The 19,904-nt window shown below is 38.2% G+C and overlaps 1 protein-coding gene across 2 annotated transcripts in view; it reads right to left on the bottom strand.

Moving 5' to 3' along the window:
• AP3B1 (adaptor related protein complex 3 subunit beta 1) overlaps positions 1-19,904 on the bottom strand; it is a 187,579-nt gene that overhangs the window by 94,709 nt on the left and 72,966 nt on the right. Inside the window, exons 15-18 of one of the 2 annotated variants that reach the window (XM_070743219.1) lie at positions 8,475-8,651; positions 1,942-2,128; positions 882-1,012; positions 136-274 (exon numbers count right to left, since the gene is read on the bottom strand). In XM_070743219.1, coding sequence (XP_070599320.1) covers positions 136-274; positions 882-1,012; positions 1,942-2,128; positions 8,475-8,651 — 634 coding nt within the window. The remainder of the gene's footprint in view (positions 1-135; positions 275-881; positions 1,013-1,941; positions 2,129-8,474; positions 8,652-19,904) is intronic. The other variant, XM_070743220.1, reaches the window with a different exon arrangement.

Below are 19,904 nucleotides of genomic sequence, written 5' to 3' on the forward strand. Positions count from 1 at the left end.
TTTAAAAATCTAGATTACAGTTTTAGATTTAAAAAGTCCAAAAAGAAAACCCCAATATATAAAAAACAACACACAATCGAATCATACACAAAAAACTACATGGGCAAGGGGAGGAGAACCTACAGGAGAACATACCACTCTCACCACTGCTAGAAGAATCATCACTGTCCTCATTAGTGTCTTCTTCCTCCTCCTCCTCCTCATCAGACTCAGGATAAAAATTTTCAATGGTTTCTTTTGTTGCCTTTCCTTGTAGAGAAGTCTGTTCTTTTGCCTGTTCACATACATACATATACACATATATACATACATACATACATACATACATACATACATACATACATACATACATACACACATGCACACACATACAGTAATGAGAATACTATTCTGCATTTTGACATTAAAAACAACAGTAACAATGGCAATAAAGATAGTGCAATGCATATCCTGTGCTACATTCCTACTCCAAAGAATCATTTTTGGTGTTTTTTTTTTTAATGAATTGAGGGAAGAAATTAAACAGAACTTTTTAGGATGTGTAGTGAATGACATTTATCAGCAACTATGCAATTATCTAGGAATAGCCATTATGGTTTATTAATTTGAAAACACCTTGCCAATTAATTTTGGAAAGCTGAATTGGTTGGAGTAATTAATCATGAGCAAGTGAAGTTGGAAAAAAACGTGATATCAGATAGAACATACTGAACATAAACAGAGTAATACAGAGAATTTCAAAATAATTATTTGGAGCAGAAGCCTTATTTTGCAATTATGTTTATTAAAATACACCTGAAACCTGAAAAACATATAGTTAGGTAGATTTACAGTTCCTTGTTTCCAAAAGTATAAAATGCTATTTTGAAAAGTCAACATACCAATCCAACTTCTTCTACATTTCTCACTGACGGGTCAGGTGCAACTTCTGGCCAATTAGACAATTCCAGATATCCAGAGGCTTTCATGTTCAGAGTATGAGACAAAGTACCAAGTTGGAAGTGTTCCCTATCTAGTTGAGGGTGGGAAATATGAAAAACATACACATGAGCTCTGTATCATAAAGAGCAATCTTAATCAGGACTACAGGTAATTGGTATTACATTACTTCAAATGTCATGGAATAAATATAAACAAGAAGCTCTTCATAGGTCAAAAAACTGATTCCAGTCCATAGATTACAATAATCTTCCCCATAATGGTCAATAAAAAAACTAATCAGTCAGTGTATTTAAAGGTGTTGATCTGAAGTGTAGCTTCTCTAAAAATTACTTTACTGTGAATATTAAGAATGACAGCACAGTTAAATAAACCATATACATGTCTTGGCACAAACACATCCAGAATGTTAATAGTTTTTCTTTCAGAAGGAGTGCTGCTTTCAGGACTTAAAGTAGGATTAATATAGGATAGTATGTGAAAATTTAGAAAGCTGATAATGAAAATGACAAAATTACTAATGATCGTTATGATTTTTAGGATTAGTTAAATAGCAATGGAGAAGGTACCACATGGCATCCTTCTCTATGCAACAATTTAGAAGAATAAAATCAGTAATCCTGATACGCCAACAAAAATGAACGTGGAACACATGTTTTATGTTGCTATATCAGAAGTATAATAAATACTCTCCAAAATGAAGTTAGATATATTCTTAAGTTGCTAAAGATATTTTCTACTCACACTGTGCTTAGCACAAATTATGATTACTTTTCCATATATGAAAACATTTAAATCATATCCGATTTCTGTTTTTTAAAATTACATTTAACATTAGCAAACAGTGTACAATTCTGACTGCTTTTTTAAATACTGAAAACTGAAACTGTTTATATGCCTTTTTTTTTTAAGCTGACCACTTGGCTATTTAAATATATAGAACTAGATAAAACAGATGCATGTCTCTATCTAACATTAGATTAAAAAATGTAGCTAGCATACCTTTAAAAGGTGACTCAAGTAAGGGGGCAGGCTTTTGTACCAGGAATATTTTTTTGGCATATTTGTTTAAAGCTCCACTCTTGTCGTTTGGAACAATAAGCTGCCTAATAAATCTTGTTCGGTCTCTGATGTCGTAGCTTTGATCATACTTGCCGAGGTTTAATATGTACTGGGTAAGCAATTTTGTCTGTGAAAAGCAGGACAAGAAGAAAATACAAGTTATTTATGATTATTGATAACTCTGGATAAACATATTTAAAAAGGTAATAAAAATGAATGGTTATGTCAAACAAATGTTGTTCCATAGGGAATATGCATTTCGAAAGCAGTAAATGGAATTTTGAAGCCAAAGCACATGTCCTCTTCTGCGTAGGGGAGGTGAATGCTGAGTACTGAGAAGCAGCCATGTGCTAGATTATTAAACTGCTGAAGTGGAAAGAAAGGCATCATTAAAAAAATAATCATATATGGCAAACCCGCTGAAGGGCCTACGTGAGAATAATGAATGTGGAAATACAACTAAAAACATGGCACTCAAAACTTAATCGGAAAAATATGCAGGACATCAAAACATCAGAGGGTATTAGGAGGCTGGCAAACTGCTTCTGCTGAGGTGTGTTTTATGAAGAGATACTGTCCCTGGCACAAGCCGTCTCTGCACTCTGACTGCACTCAGTTACTTTACTCTGAATTATGACCCATTAAAGCAGACACATGAATCACTGAACTGGATTACTGCAAATTATTTGCAGTGCATTTAGCTGTTACTTTTTCATAAAAGCAAGCTGCTGATGCCCTCTAAAAACCAGGATAAAAGACTTCTTCCATTTTTCCTCTCACAGCTTAAAGCCTCCGGGTAATATTGGTCATTTATATACGTAAAAGCAAATTATATTACCTCCGCTTTTTACAGCATAACCACATCCTTTAATTTCATGTAGAAATATTAATTGCTAAATTTATTCAATGTGTACTGCTTAATTTTTGCATTATAAGAACATTTTGAAATGCACAAATAGTTTGCATGAATTGTATGTTTGGTTTGGCAGATATCTACAAAACACAATTGATAACAATATAAAAATATTTCACTTAAACACAAAATATAGAAAGTATTATATTTATTGTTTGTGATAAGCTATATACATTACTTGATCTGAACATCTTTTCAACAATCACACCACAGAATTATATTCTGATTAATAAATATATTATTTCTCAAAAAAGAGATTAAGAAAGCACAATATTATATGAATGCATGACATACATATAACATATTTATTTGACATAAACATCTACAGTTTTGGTACTCTGTAATTATTCTTGAAATGTTACATTTTAAGCAGTACACTGAAACAAATGCAATAGATAATAATTTTCCCAGTCTAGACTTATTTGTTTTAACTACCAAATAGTATTAAAAGAGACCAAAGAGATATTTCTTTAGCTGTTGGTTGTTAAGGAAGCCTAATATTTAATATTCTTGGTAATTCGGTAAATTATCTGGTAATTTCGGTGCTTGTTAATATTGGAATACCAACAGTAAGTCAAGTCTACTATGTCTGTTCTGACTGCCAGTTCCATGGATTGTCAAACCATTTTGAATTGGAAACAATTTTTTAATTTTTGATCTTCTTTCCTCCCTTTTCATTCTTTCTAAAATGATATAGCCAGACCATTAAAGTGGGGAAATGTGTTTTTGAAAAGAAATTTGTGTAGTCTCTGGGTTAATTTTTAAATAATTACGATGAATTGAATACCATATTGAACTGAGCTGATTATTATAATTAAGAAAGCTGGATCAGAATAATATTTCAGCGAGAGATTATCAAGTAATTCCAGGGTTTTAAACTACTGGAAAATAAAAATAATCCTGTGAAAAGGCAATGGCATCCACATAATGACCAGAATTCAAGGTCAACTCAAGGGAGTTTCACTCTACTACTGATATTCAACTGACGTTCAAACTTAGTAAAAGGGGAATGTGGCTGAACTGCTGAAACACTGCTTTTAAAACACATTTGATTTGTGGTTATGTTTAAATAGTACCTTTCACCGAATCAGCAGCCTGCTCATCTTCTATTTAAATATTGTTTTCTATTACTATCTGAACAAGTGTATCTCAATTTTGGATGCAATACATGGCATAAAAGCAGTAAAACAATACAGGATGGTATTACCAACTAGCCTGCATTTGCTACTACTGAAAAGACAATTCAAGATAATACTAGCTACATAAAATAACATTATTATTGGCTTTTGCATACAATTATTACAAGGGTCTGTAAGAATGCCTCTTGACAATTTTATTCAACACACAGGTGATAAGGCCAGAAAGAAAGATCTTTCAAATAATTAAGCTCCCTGTAAATGTCCCTATCCTTACAGGGGTAAATATGGCTCTAGTTAGGACAAATGAAATATATATATAAAATGTTCTATCTTTGGTATCTCTCTCCAACAAGACTGGCAAAAATTTCCCCCAAATCATCCACTAAATGTTGGAAATGCAAAATGGAATTAGGCACATATTATCACAAAGTTGCCTAAATGAAATTATATTAATCAAGGTAAAGTTAAAATCAGAAATGATTAGTAATAAATTAATATATATATGTAATAACAGATAAGAAGGAAAATATATATACTGTATATGTATATACTGTATTATAAATGAATATGCTGCATGAAACAATTAGCCTGCAATCTAGCAGGTGTAAATATTAAGCTCTGATACCAGGATAACTTATGTATAAAGCATAATGCTTTATTTTGTCTTGAATGTATATATGTATGTATGTTGTAACCCCTTGTTGTCACACTTCACTTTCTTCTCTCTTCTCTCTTTTCTTTCTTTCTCTTAAGGATACCTATGCATAAAAACCTATGTAATTTCATGCACCATGTAAATGTTGTATTGTTGTAGTGTTTATACCTAATCTTTTTTAATGTAAATAATCAATAAAGTATTTTTTTTTTTTAAAAAATCAGAAATGTTTCTCCTAGATCAGTGATGGCGAACCTTTTTTCTTCGGGTGCCAAAAGAGCGTGCATGCACACTATCGCACATGCGTGAGTGCCCACACCCATAATTCAATGCCTCGGGAGGGTAAAAACAGCTTCCCCCACTCCTCCGGATGCCCTCTGGAGACTGGAAGTGGCCTGTTTCCCAACTTCTGGTGGGCCCAGTAGGCTTGTGTTTCGCCCTCCCCAGGCTCCAAAGGCTTCCCTGGAGCCTCTCCTATCCCCCCAAAGGCTCTCAGGAAGCCAAAAACGCCATCCCAGAGCCTCTGTGCGAGCCAAACATCAGCTAGCCGGCACACACATGCACAATGGAGCTGAGCTAGGGCTACGGCTCGGGTGCCAGCAGATATGGCTCCGCATGCCACCAATGGCACCCGTGCCATAGGTTCACCATCACTGTCATAGATATTCTGCATACAATTATTACAAGGATTTATAAATATGCCTCTTGACATTTAGATATAATAAACCAAACAATAAACAAAGACAATCAATATCTCATAATCCACATAACAACAGCAGCAAGAATTTCTTACGCACAATTTTGGGGGGAAAGAAACAGCTCCCACCAATCTATTGGTTATAAATAAAATATTGAAAGTGGCCGAGATGAACAGATTAACAATGCAACTAAAAGAAAAAGAAGAAACAGACTACTACAAAAGTTGGGACAAATGGTATAAATGATTGGATAAGAAGAAGAAAGTAAAATAATATAAGTAGTACAGAGGAGGTACCAATGAGAATATATAGACATGTAAAAGAATTTGTAGACAAAAGTGTGTGATAAGTAGAGAAGGGTAACAAAGAGAATTGAAAACTGACTATTGTCTGAGAAAACTAGTCTTTTTATTAATTATTTAATATGAATAACTTTATCATCAATCACTAACTATTAGAACTTTAACATGCCAAATGATACTCATAACTGCATAAGATATGTGATGAAATAGGTCAAATGGTAACCATGAAAGAAATATCGCTCTTTTTAAAGTGTTCAGTTTTCTTTTCTTTTGGTTTTTTTTTGTTTGTTTGTTTAGTTTTTTGTTATAGTTGCTTAGCCTGTGTATTATGATATTGTTATTGTATATGTTTTTTAAGATTTTTTTAATAAAAACTTTTTAAAAAAAGAAATAAAGAAGAAACATCCCATCTAATTACCTTGCAAAGGACGTGAGAAATAATAAATTCTGTCAGTTCAGCCATAAAAACATTTAGAAGGATAAGGAATGCTGATAAAGCTGGGAGAAGATATTAGGAACTAAGCAGAGATTCTGGGAACCAAGGACAGATGAAGATTCATTCACAAAATACTTTCTTTGTTCATTCAGCTGTTTTTGTAACTCCATTCCATGCTCTCAGGGAAATTATATTTGACCTTACTATCACATAAAATACTATTAAATTCAATCATATTCTATCATCTGTATATACTAATTTGCATACCTCTAGATACTGGAATTGTCTTTTAGTTATCTCTGGTATTGTCATAAACAAACTGTGCTTCAATAGAAATTGACTGATTTTTTTATTATTATTTGAAAAGTGCTCTTAGAAAAATTTGTGAGAGAAGCTTCTCCTATAATTTGGTGTAAGCAATGGAATATCCAGAAAAACAGAAAAATATGTTAAAGGGTTAAATAAGGTTCAGGAGGGAATTGTTTTTAATAGGAAAGTGAACACAAGAACAAGGGGACACAATCTGAAGTTAGTTGGGGGAAAGATCAAAAGCAACATGAGAAAATATTATTTTACTGAAAGAGTAGTAGATCTTTGAAACAAACTTCCAGCAGACGTGGTTGGTAAATCCACAGTAACTGAATTTAAACATGCCTGGGATAAACATATATCCATTGTAAGATAAGATACAGGAAATAGTATAAGGGCAGACTAGATGGACCATGAAGTCTTTTTCTGCCGTCAGTCTTCTATGTTTCTATGTTTCAGTGGTGGTGCCAAGCAGTTCTGCACCAAGCATCATGAATTCTTCCACTAAGATATACATTGGTCATGTGCAAGGGTGAGTCCTCGTTTCCTGCCCCACCAGTTTGTATTGTGATGACACTTGTGTAGTGCTTTTAAAAAAGGTCTCTGTGCATGCGCACAAGCAAAAAACAAGATGGTGGCACCCATGGTGCCAGTGAGAGAACTGGCTCGGGGGCATGGCAGGCCTGAGTTGCTGCTGGTTCCAGTGACCCAGGCCGCCATGTTACAACCAGTCTGAACAGGAAGGAACCCACCTCTGGTCATGTGTATGGTTCCTAGCTAACCAGAGTTTGAACTTTGTCAATGTCTTCATTGTATATGCATACATGAAACTCTGTCATGGAAAACACTGGATCCAGGAAATGCCGAGTGGACTCTATTTTGTGCCTAAACAGGACGAGTTCTGGGTGTGAGGCCTACAATGGGGGACACCCTGAGAAATAACTGAGACAGAAAACAACCCCCCAGGCTGGAAACTGTTCATACTTTAGGGGCCCAGGCATTGTCCAGGTTAGAGATGTGGATATGAAAATTCTAACTGAGCTTGGGAAAGATATTTGTGGCTCTTGGGCCAATAAATAGCATACCTATGCAAAATCTCTTGGGGGTACACAGACAAGAGTCCCAGGGAGGTATGAAGAACCTTTGATCATGTTATTTTCATTATTCATTTATGAGCATTTTTAGAGGAAACTCTATCATAGCTGAGGAAAACTGTAATTCTGATATTTTTTATTAGAATAGCTAGGGCCCAATTTTGCTAGTAATGAGTAGGTACGTTTTTAGTACTGCAAACTAAATTGGTCCTTTTTATTTTTGTCTGTCCAAAACAAGCCAGAACCCAGTGCAACTTTCTCTCTTTTACTGATTTCTTCCAATAGCACTGTTTAACAGAGCCAGCCTATTGCCCCCACAATCCGGGTCCTCATTTTACCCACCTCGGAAGGATGGAAGGCTGAGTCAACCTTGAGCCGGTGATGAGATTTGAACCGCTGACCTACAGATCTAGCAGTCAGCTTCAGTGGCCTGCAGTACAGCACTCTACCTGCCGCGCCACCCCAGCTCATATACTTGGTCCTCTGACTGTTGTTCATTCCAACTTTTTAAACCAGAGTACTGTATTAGATATGAACCTGACACTGTTATTGACACTAGTTAAGGGCTTTTGGTTATTTGGTAATGTTTGGCATTTAAATAGAAATTTATCCAATATCTTGAAACATTTGAAGAAATTTGTCTCAGCAGGGATTCAGTTTTAAACTCATAGATTTCAGTTTTAAAATATACTTATCAAGGTAGGGGTAAATACAAAGCCAGGTTTTTTTCTTTAGAATACATATGTTTTTGAATATTAAAGTGGTGACTGTGGATTTTAATTTTCTGATTTCCAAAGTTCAAAAGAAAAACTTTCTAATTTTATAAATGGCTGTTCCATTCATTCAAAGTTTCATTCAGTCACATTTAATGAACTATTTACATAGTTATGTTTGTGATTTCACACATCAACGGCATTTTAATCTTACCTGTTTTGAGTTGGTTAAATACAATTTTGCACCAAGATTTAAAATTTGCAGCTTTACAAGATCATCTTCCACAGTGAAGCTCTTGGCCATTTTTCTTAGAACATCAGGGGCTATTTTCGGAACTCGTTCACAGTATTCTCCAGTAAGCCATAGAATGCTGGCTCTTGCAACAGGAACCTTAAGCAATAAATCAATTAAAATAACAATTTATAACCTTATTAAATGCCTTTTTGAAATTGCTTCTCTAATGGTACACTAGTAACAACTTAAGATAACTTAACAGAGACTCTCCACATATTTTAACCTTTGAATTTACCAAATGATTATTTACAGCTAGCTGTGATTTTTCCTAGGGAGCTTTCCAAGCAGTTAGAGATCAAGTAATTTAAATTACTGGTGAGATTAGTCATTTAGCTTAAAACAGGCTTCTATACCACTTAAAAAGAAAATAGTTCCAATACCCACATTAAAACAACTTTCTTTAAATGATGGGTCAGAAAATGTTTTGCGATAATTTCATTGGGCTCCTGGAAATGCACATTCCCTGTGTTTCTTAAAGTGATAGGAGTGGAAAAAAATGTTAATTCCGAAGAAGAAACAAAGATAAGAACTCCCTATTTTTACTATATTCTTAACGATTTGGACCAAGTCAATTTAAATAATAAATTAAAATATTGCTATCTGCACATAACCTAATCTTACTACCGTTTGTATGTTTTGGACTTGCACAGTAGAGGCTTTCCTGAAGGGTATTGAGCTTATAATACCCCGTGAAAAGCAACACTGTGAATCATTCTACTTTCCTACGAATTGTCACATTCCTACGATAATAACGATGCTTTAAGACATGTATTTATTGACCGAAAGATGAAATATGATGCAATTACAATGATTTTTTGTGAAAACAAATCTTTATGTAACTAAATTAATTAATAAAAAAGGGTACGGAAGGCAGTTTAAAAATAATAATAATAATAATAATAATAATAATAATAATAATAATAATAGAGAAGACATTGATAACCAAAAAGAACAACAGTGAATGCCGATGATTTCTATTCACCAGAAAATAATTTGATATGCAACAAGACATGGTATGTTTGTATGTATGTTTGGTTTTTATATATTAAGGGGTTTTAATTTGCTTTTAGTATTGGATTTTATTGTATATTTTCATGATTGTTGCTAGCCGCCCTGAGTTTTCGGAGAGGGGCGGCATATAAATCCAATAAAACTTGAAACTTGAAACTTGAAGACTGTAACTCTCCTTCTCTCAAGAGGAAATTGATGATATTTCTATGTTATTTGTAATTTTGTAATTGTCCAGGTGTTTTTTGTTGGTTTAGAAGTGTATGTATGTTTTTCTATTTTCTTTTTTGTGTATTGCAAATATTGCAAATATGTCAATGTATATATTTTCTTGATTATGCTTTTTAAAAACAAATTAATAAAAATTACTTTTAAAAAAATACCCCGTGAAAAGCAACACTGGGAACCATTCTACTTTCCTACGAATTGTCACATTCCTACGAAATGCAGGCACTCTTAATAGTGATATTCATTATGTAGATATAGCCCTATGGTTGTAGACGGTAGAGCATAACTATAAGGCTGTGCAGGACTACAATCTAGAAAAATCAAATAGTTTTTCTGCCTGGCCAGCAGCTCTAATGGGATCTAGGATAACTTGCTACAGCCAACTCGCCTTGACCTATTTCGAACTGGACCATGTGAGCAGCAGACCATGTTTACATGCCCAGCTCCATGCACATGAGAGGCAGAAGAGCACATGCACAAAGGTCCATTTATGTGAGTAGCAGATGCTTGTGCGTGGATGTAGATTTGTGTGAGCAGCATGCACTTATGCACAAATGTTGATTCACGCTCACAAATGGAGCTGTGCCTATGTACATGTATGCCTACCACTTGCCAGGAGCAATTTACCCCCACACCAGGCCACCAAAGGTTGTGGACCACTGAGCTAGATGTATAGTGGGATTTCATTTCATTATGTTTATCTGTCTTAAAGTTGGAACTGGATATTCTTTGGAAGATATTCCTATGTTGGATTAAATTGGAAGTACAATCAGTTCCTTATGAGCACAAGACTAATAAATAGAAATTATCCCCTGTTAATAGAATATATTAATGCAGATTAAGCAACTGTCAAGCAAAGAACGAAAACCAATTCACAAAATACAGACTGAACTGCGAAGCCTTAATATTCTTATATCCTTTTCAACTGAATTCTGATTTATTTTATGAGAAATTAGCATTGTAGAATGGAGGAACAGTGGGACTATTTGCACATTATTACAAGATATTAGTTGTATATGTACTTGGTAAGCTAGAACCAAGGATTTAGGTTCTTTTGGGATGCTAGAGAATAAGACCCCAACAGAACTAACAAAACAATTTTGGTCAATCATCTGAAAGTCTACAGTAGCGATGGTGAACCTATAGCAGAGGTGCCACAGGTGGCACGCGAAGCTATATCTTCTGACATACGAGCCATTACCCTAGCTCAGTTCCAATGTGCATGAGCATGCCAGCCAGCTGGTTTTCGGCTCACCTGGAGGTTCTAGGAGGACATTTTTGGCTTCTGGAGAATCTCCAGGGGGTGGGGGAGGGCATTTTTGCCCTCCCCAGGCTCCAGAGAAGCCTCTGAAGCCTGGGTGGGCAAAAAATGGGCCTACTGGGCTCACCAGAGTTTGGGAAATGAGCCGTTTAAGACCTCCAGAGAGCCTCTAGGGGCGGCAGGAGAGCCATTTTTGCCATCCCGAGACATTGAATTATAGGTGTGGGCACTCATGTATGTGCGATAGCGCGCGCGCACACACACACACACAGACTTTCGGCACCAAGGAAAAAAAGGTTCAGCATCACTGATCTACAGAATATCAGAACTCTATTGCACAGAAGTATATAATGTGGAGAGCCAGCGTAGCAAGTAAGTGAATTTTGTTTTATTTTGATGAATCCTATCTAGGTTTTTCTTTTGTAAACAAAAAATAAGGGTATATCTGTTGCACTTGCTGTAGTTTCTCTAATAGTTTATCACCTGGGGGGAAAAAACACCCATCTCTAGATATTTCCTTACATTTGAGAGACATCACAGGAATTTTCTCAGACATAATGATTACGGGGACTATCAATCAGACAAATTTAATAAAAATAAAGGAACCTTACAGCAAGTATTTTGCTACCAATACAAACTTGTACTGCTACCAATACAACCTTCGCGATGACAGATGACATACTGGGCTAAGCCAAAATATAGATGGCTTATATCTCTAGTTCTAGACTCTGGATGAAGACGCATGAAAGACACTGTGTAAGGGATGAAGGCGTCAAGATAAGGACTAGTGCAGGTCAGACCAGAGAGTTATAAAACCAGCCACTTATGAGAACCAGAGTTAAGTCAAAGTCACTTTAAGTTTCTTTGTAATACTTTCTTCCTTTCCCAGGCTTAATTTATGTTTTGTTAACTGCCATATTCCTTCTACAATGTCATCTATGCGATTCTGTACATGCTGATATATTACTTTTTTGTTGGCAATAAAACAACTTACCTAGCAGTATCAAGTCTTTTTAGAATAGAGATTTATATTTCAGCCTGATCTGAAATTTGAGCCATATTGGGCTGTCTATCTCAGAAAGTGGGACAGCTTTCTTTTTTTGCCCTTGGTTTCAAGAAAAACCCTAAGTATGGATTTATAAAAACATCTGACAATCTTGACGATGCTGTGGGCTAATACAGATCTCTATAGTCCAACTCTTGAAACACTTAGTACAGGTATTCCTTGAGTTACGACAGTTCAATTAATGACAACTCAAAACTGCAAAAAAAAAAACCCACCCCAAAAAAGGATTTACGACTCAGTCCTGAAGTTACATATGCTAGAGGTAGCACCGCAGCAGTCATTCACCCTTACAACCAGGTGCAGAGACGGAGCAACATGGCTCCTCGCTATTTCTCCCCCATCCCCTGGATTTCACTTGCTCCCTCCCATTTCCCTTCGTTTATTTACTTTTCAAAGAGCTCTAGAAGAAGCTCTAGAAGAGGCTGAGCCATGTGGCAAAAAAGCCGGAGTCTTTTATACAGCTGTAAGAATGTGAAATCTAAGAAAAACAGTTTGGCCAGCATCTAATTAAAAGACTTTGGCTTTTCTACCATGAGGCATTTGGGCACAGCCTGGGTGGTGCCAGAGGAACCTCCTGCTTGCTGTCCCGTCGACTAAACAATGTCGTTTGGCGGGACCCAGGAGAAGAGCCTTCTCTGTGGCGGCCCCGACCCTCTGGAACCAGCTCCCCCCGAAGATCAGAACTGCCCCCACCCTCCTTGCCTTTCATAAAGTTCTTAAGACCCATCTCTGCCGTCAGGCATGGGGGAACTGAGACATCTCCCCCGGGCCTATACAGTTTATACATGGTATGTTTGTGTGTATGCTTGCTTTTAATAATGGTTTTTTTTAAAATTATTAGATTTGTTCTTACATTGTCTTTGTTATTGTTGTGAGCCGCCCCAAGTCTACGGAGAGGGGCGGCATACAAATCTAATAAATAATAAATAATAACGGGTTAGTTTGAACAAGCAACTTCAGCAGTAGTGGGTTGCACCCAGTACTGACCACACTATAGTCTGGTAATGGAAATGGAGATGCGCATGCATCTCAACATCCCTGATGCGTGCATAAGCATTGTTATGCAAGATTTGGCTTCTGTGCATGCACCGGGAGCAAAATCTCATACGAAGACGCTCATACGCAAAAGATTTCGCCAATTTTTGATGGGTTTTTTGTTTCCATGCATGCACGGGAGCAAAGAAATTGGTGAAAATTGGCAAAATCTCGTGCATGCATGCAAGTATCCTCATGCAAGATTTTGCTTCCGGCACATGCGCAGAAGCTGGATCCTGAGCCAATGCACGTGCCACATGCGCACGCACCTGTGCTGGTCTCCGGGAGTGCACCGGTAGCGCCAGAGACGGGGAACCCTACACTGAGCTTCAGGATAGGCAGTGGCAGTAGCAGTAGCCAATCAACATGGAGCTTGCAGTTCAGCTCAATGAGACAAAGGAAACATGGGGAAGCATCTATAGGGACCCCAACGGACTGTAAGCGAGCATATCGCAGTGGGTCAAAGGACGCCTTCGTGGTCTGTTACAGTGCTAGGCCCCGCTAGGCCTTCCTGACAGCCATGCTGAAGGGGTGTTGCATCAAAGCGCTGAAGGGGTGGAGCATCAAAGCGCTGAAGGGGTGGAGCATCAAAGCAGGTGTTACAAAAGACTTCTCTGTATTTGCTTAGGGTTATATTGTTTAGATACAATCTACACTACAATCTACAAGTGATCTATAATTGATTATCAAAAATAAAAAATAATCTTAATGTCAAAGGGGTATATAATATATTGTATTTATTGATTTTTAAGGCAGCTTTTGACTCAATTCACTGAAACAGGTTCTGGGCAAAATTTATCACATCCTGTAATGGAATGTATGAATGACCTTGGGAAAAGAGAGGAGGAGGAGATGCTCCCTAGGAAACAATCAGGCAAGAAAGGCAGGAGGCTGCAGTTGCTTCAAAGTCAGATAAAGAAACTTAGCAAAGGCCCTCCATAATAGATCAAATAATTAAAAGCGGAGGCAGGAGGTCTCTGCTTTCAATTGGCAAGATTCTGTTAATGTAGCCTTACAATGAAGTGAATTAGTTTGTCTTATTGTGTATCCTGTTCTGATCTACCAGGGAGGGCTGACACATCCTTTATCTTTTGTCGGCTTCTACTTCAAACTTCACAAAAGCACTCAAATGTTTATTTACTTGATGGTTTATTTAATCGTGCAGTTGATCATTTTCCCTCCTTCGTTGTTCTAGTGATAGATGTTGATGGTTTTTTAGATTGTCATAAATAAATGATGAAAAAATGGCCAGTCAAACTGGAACAGGCGGCAGAGTTTAATTCACTGAATACTATGTGTAGCCCCAAAAAAACCTAAGTACTGAATTTCCAGTATTGAAGGACAAGTGATTATGAGCAAATACACATAAAAATAAAATCATTGCAGCCTTGTTCATATGCATGATGGGACTTATTCAACTTCAGTCATGGAAAATAATACTAAACCAAAAAAGGCCTTTGATATATATATCAGGAAAAGGTTGCTTTTCAAATCTTCTGTATAAACTACTCCCTTGCCCTGAAGACAGCATTGCTTGAACAAACAAAGAAAATAATGATTTTCATATAGTCTTTGAATCCTGGCTGTTACTCATTAATACATTCAAATGTATAGTGAGACAAAAAGGAGCCATAACTCATCTACTGTTTTGGTTCACTAATCTCATTTTTCTCAATATCCTGCTCTATCCATTGGGATATCAACTCTGAAAATATTCCTAATATGATTTACAAAAAAATAATAATAAATGGTAGAATTTGTTTAACTATGGTCAGCAAATGCCACTTTAAATCAAAGCTTACATGCTATTCTAAAAGCAAAGTGATTCAATAACTTTTCATTAGTGAAGAGTTATGGAGCAGGAAACTAGTTACGAAGAAAAACAAGAATCAAGCTTACTTTTATGAATTTCCTTGATTCACAAGTATCATGTATACATAATACCGTTAGGCGTATTTTCTCATTTGACATTACTGGACATAGAAGAATATAGATTTTACCAGATTATTAGAAGCTTAAATACTGTATTTTTTGAACTATAAGATGCACCTTTTTCCTCCCTAAAGTCTATGGAGTCTACGGAGAGGGGCGGCATACAAATCTAATAAATAAATAAATCTTATACTCTGAATGTAGCTTTTTTCGAAGCTCTTTTTCCCAGCCCTTGCTAGGTGCTAACGATCTTACCAGCTCTTACCTTGCAGGTTCTTTCATTGTTACTCTTTGTGAACAATGTTTTCCAAACCCTAAGTCTTTGCAGGTTTTTTCATTGCTCTAACTTGCTCCAAAAGTTTATTTCCAACCATAACCAGGTGCTAATAATTTTCCCAGCTCTTACCGGCTTGCAAGTTCTTTCATTGTTACTCTTTGCGAAGAATGTTTTCCAAGCCTTAAGTCTTTGCAGGTTTTTTTTATTGCTCTACTTGCTCCAAATGTTTCTTTCCAGCCCTAACCAGGTGCTAACGATGTTCCCAGCTCTTACCCGCTTGCAAGCTCTTTCATTATTACTCTCTGTCAAGAATGTTTTCCAAATCCTGTCTTTGTAGTTTTTTTATTGCTCTACTTGCTCCAAAAGTTTTTTCCCAACCCTAACCAGGTGCTAACAATTTTCCCAGCTCTTACTGGCTTGTAAGTTATTTCACTGTTACTCTTTGCAAAGCATGTTTTCGAAGCCATAAGTCTTTGCAGGTCTTTTTCATTGCTCTAACTTGCTCCAAATGTTTCTTTCCATCCCTAACCAGGTACTAATGATTTTCCCAGCTCTTACTGGCTTGCAAGCTCTTTCATTGTTACTCTCTCTGAATAAGGTTTTTTAAAGCCCTAACCAGGGGATAAAATAATGTGCTGAAGCTGACCAGACTAAGGATGCTAGCCAAATGAATATTTGGTAAGCAGATACCTTTCCCTATTTTCTTCCCCCAAAACTAAGGTATGTCTTATACTCCAGTGCGTCTTACACTCCGAAAAATACGGTAGTCCTTTTAAGAATATAGGAAAATATGACAGTTATTGGAGCAATGTTATATTTTACTGTGGAAGATTTGTCACAATACAAGCCAGAATTTTTTAGGCAATTCAATTAAATGAAAGAATTTGAGCTTATAAGAAATAGGGAGCAATGGGGAGTTTAATCTGCAACATCTAAACAGGATGTTGCAATCCACTTATACTACACATATGCAAAAGAAAAAGGCCTGTAACTATTATTTGAGAAATATAAGAAATTGTTATTTTCAAAAAACTGCATCTACTTTGACACTGCCAAGAACTGCAATATTAATCCTCATAATAAATAGATACAGGGTGTATACAAGTGAATATTTATTATAGCTCTTGGCCAATCAACAAAAAGCAAAATTATCTTATAGCTGAAGTGTGATATTTACCAATACAGTGATCCCTCGAGTTTCGCGTCCTCGAGCATCGCGAAAGGGCTATATCGCTAGTTTTCAACCCGGAAGTAAACTCCACCATCTGCGCATGCGTGCCCTTCCACGCATGCGTAGATGGTGGAGCTTCCCCGCCGGGCAGAGGCTTCCCTGGGTCTTCCCCCTCTTGCCCCAGTAAGACCCCAGCGGCGGCGCGAGCAACGGCGTGGGCTGGCGGGCGGCACGCGCGCGGAAACCCCAGCTCCGCTTCCCAGCTGGGAAGCGGAGCCGGCAACAGCGTGGGCAGGCGGGCGGCGCGCGCGAGCCTGGGGACACCCCACCTCCGCCTCCCAGCTGGGAAGCGGAGCTAGGGTGTCCCCACCGCGCGCGCGTTGCTGGGGAAAGCGCGCGCGCTTGGGGACACCTCACCTCCGCCTCCCAGATGGGAAGCGGAGCTAGGGTGTCCCCACGCGCGCGCGCGTTGCTGGGGAAAGCGCGCGCGCTTGGGGACACCCCACCTCCGCCTCCCAGCTGGGAAGCGGAGCTAGGGTGTCCCCACGCGCGCGCGCGTTGCTGGGGAAAGCGCGCGCGCTTGGGGACACCCCACCTCCGCCTCCCAGCTGGGAAGCGGAGCTAGGGTGTCCCCACGCGCGCGCGCGTTGCTGGGGAAAGCGCGCGCGCCTGGGGACACCCCACCTCCGCCTCCCAGCTGGGAAGCGGAGCTAGGGTGTCCCCACCGTGCGCGCGTTGCTGGGGAAAGCGCGCGCGCTTGGGGACACCCCAGCTCCGCCTCCCAGCTGGGAAGCGGAGCTAGGGTGTCCCCACCGCGCGCGCGTTGCTGGGGAAAGCGCGCGCGCTTGGGGACACCCCACCTCCGCCTCCCAGCTGGGAAGCGGAGCTAGGGTGTCCCCACGCGCGCGCGCGTTGCTGGGGAAAGTGCGCGTGCCTGGGGACACCCCACCTCCGCCTCCCAGCTGGAAAGCGGAGCTGGGGTGTCCCCAAGCGCGCGCGCACCCCAGGCGCGAGCAACGGGGTGGGCGGGCGAAGGGTGGGCGGGCGAAGGGCGGGCGGCAGTGGAAGCAAAAACACCATCTGCGCACGCGCAGATGGTGTTTTCACCTCCGCACCGCTACTTCGCTAAAAATCGATCATCGCGTGGGGTCCTGGAACGGAACCCTCGCGATAATCGAGGGTTCACTGTATATAAAATTAGCTGAATGCAGTCATTTTGATTGTATAAAAATGATGATCTATAATTTTAATAGCAGTATAAAAGTACTTAAAGGTAAAAGTTCCCCTTTCACATATGTGCTAGTTGTTCCCGACTCTAGGGAGTGGTGCTCATCTGTTTCAAGGCCAAAGAGCCAGCGCTATCCGAAGACATCGCCGTGGTCAAGTGGCCTGCATGACTAAAAGCCGAAGGCACACGGAATGCTGTTATTTTCCCACAAAAGGTGATTCCTATTTTTCTAATTGCATTTTTTACATGCTTTCGAACTGCTAGGTTGGCAGAAGCTAAAATAACTATAAAAGTGCTTAGTAAGCAGTAATACACTCAGTTATACCCAGAAAATCTTTTCTGATGTCTTTATGATACCAAGCACCAGAATCTACTACTTCAGGATCAAGGAATCTGCCCTTCCTTCAGATTTGACATTTATTTTCCCTTAAATAATAAAGGGCCTTAATTTTGCCAAACTTATAATTTCCTCCACCAATATCTATGTGTTTCGTTCATTCATCCTGGAGAACAGATTTTTCAAAGCAGCAATCTTTTAATGGTAGAATGGCAAAGCAATAACTGCCCATGTCTGCTATTAAATTTCTTTTACCTTTCCTGAAAAGGCTCCGATGTCACTTTGAATAACCAGAAAAGATAGAAACATAGAAGACTGACGGCAGAAAAAGACCTCATGATCCATCTAGTCTGCCTTTATACTATTTCCTGTATTTTTATCTTAGGATGGATATATGTTTATCCCAGGCATGTTTAAATTTAGTTACTGTGGATTTACCAACCACTTCTGCTGGAAGTTTGTTCCAAGGATCTACTACTCTTTCAGTCAAATAATATTTTCTCATGTTGCTTTTGATCTTTCCCCCAACTAACTTCAGATTGTGTCCCCTTGTTCTTGTGTTCACTTTCCTATTAAAACACTTCTCTCCTGAACCTTATTTAACCCTTTAACATATTTAAATGTTTCGATCATGTCCCTCCTTTTCCTTCTGTCCTCCGGACTATACAGATTGAATTCATTAAGTCTTTCCTGATACGTTTTATGCTTAAGACCTTCCACCATTCTTGTAGCCCGTCTTTGGACCCGTTCAATTTTGTCAATATCTTTTTGTAGGTGAGGTCTCCAGAACTTAACACAGTATTCCAAATGTGGTCTCACCAGCGCTCTATATAGCGTGATCACAATCTCCCTCTTCCTGCTTGTTATACCTCTGGCTATGCAGCCAAGCATCCTACTTGCTTTTCCTACCGCCCAACCACACTGCTCACCCATTTTGAGACTGTCAGATTCTCAAAAAGATGGGTGTTCAAATATTAACATTACATCAAAATCAATCTTATTTGAACTTTTTAAAAGAAAAATAATTTTAAAAAGAAAATAATTAATATCCTATAGCATTATTATAAAATTTAGTCTTTACACCCATTTTCTGTATTGACATTCTGAATTGCCAAATCTTGCTTGTTGATGCTTGTAGAGCTATTTTTCTTCACATGGACAATAAAAAGGAACCTAGCAACCATTTTAGTACTTTCAAGGCCTATCTCTGTTGTTACACAAGTTATGTGCCACAATTTCCAAACCACCAGCAAACATGGGGACATTCTGCAATAAAAAATATTTTGGTTCACTGTTTCTTTTTAATTGGGATGGTAAATATGTGACTCCTTGCAGTCTCCTACTGAAATTTTGTCACTGAAATTCAGGGGCAAATTGGCTGACTTTAGAACCATGCTTTTGAATTTGGGATATTTAATGCATTCTATTCTATCCTTAAAATTTCCTGAGAAGCTACAAATTGAACCAAAACGTGTAACAATGTGTCCCAAGAAGGTCTGTAGTATGAATTCTATCCCACCCATCTTGAAAGTCATCATAATAACATTTATGTTCGCAAAGTCATTACGCTACTTTGTGCTCAAAAGCTCTAATCTCATCAGGAATATCAGGGTCCGTCACTCTAGAAAGTTGCCTCTGCCATTTGTCATCATAACTCTGTTACTATATTCATTTCTCTTAATAGCAATCCATTATAAACAAATATTTTGCAAATATTTATATTTGTATTTTATTGTCATATGGCTAAGACATCCATAAATAAAGATTTACGGGCTAAAAAGATACACTGAGAAATTGTTAGACAAG

This window comes from Erythrolamprus reginae, chromosome 2 (genome assembly GCF_031021105.1).
Source record: "Erythrolamprus reginae isolate rEryReg1 chromosome 2, rEryReg1.hap1, whole genome shotgun sequence".
NCBI classification, from domain to species: Eukaryota; Metazoa; Chordata; class Lepidosauria; order Squamata; family Dipsadidae; genus Erythrolamprus; species Erythrolamprus reginae.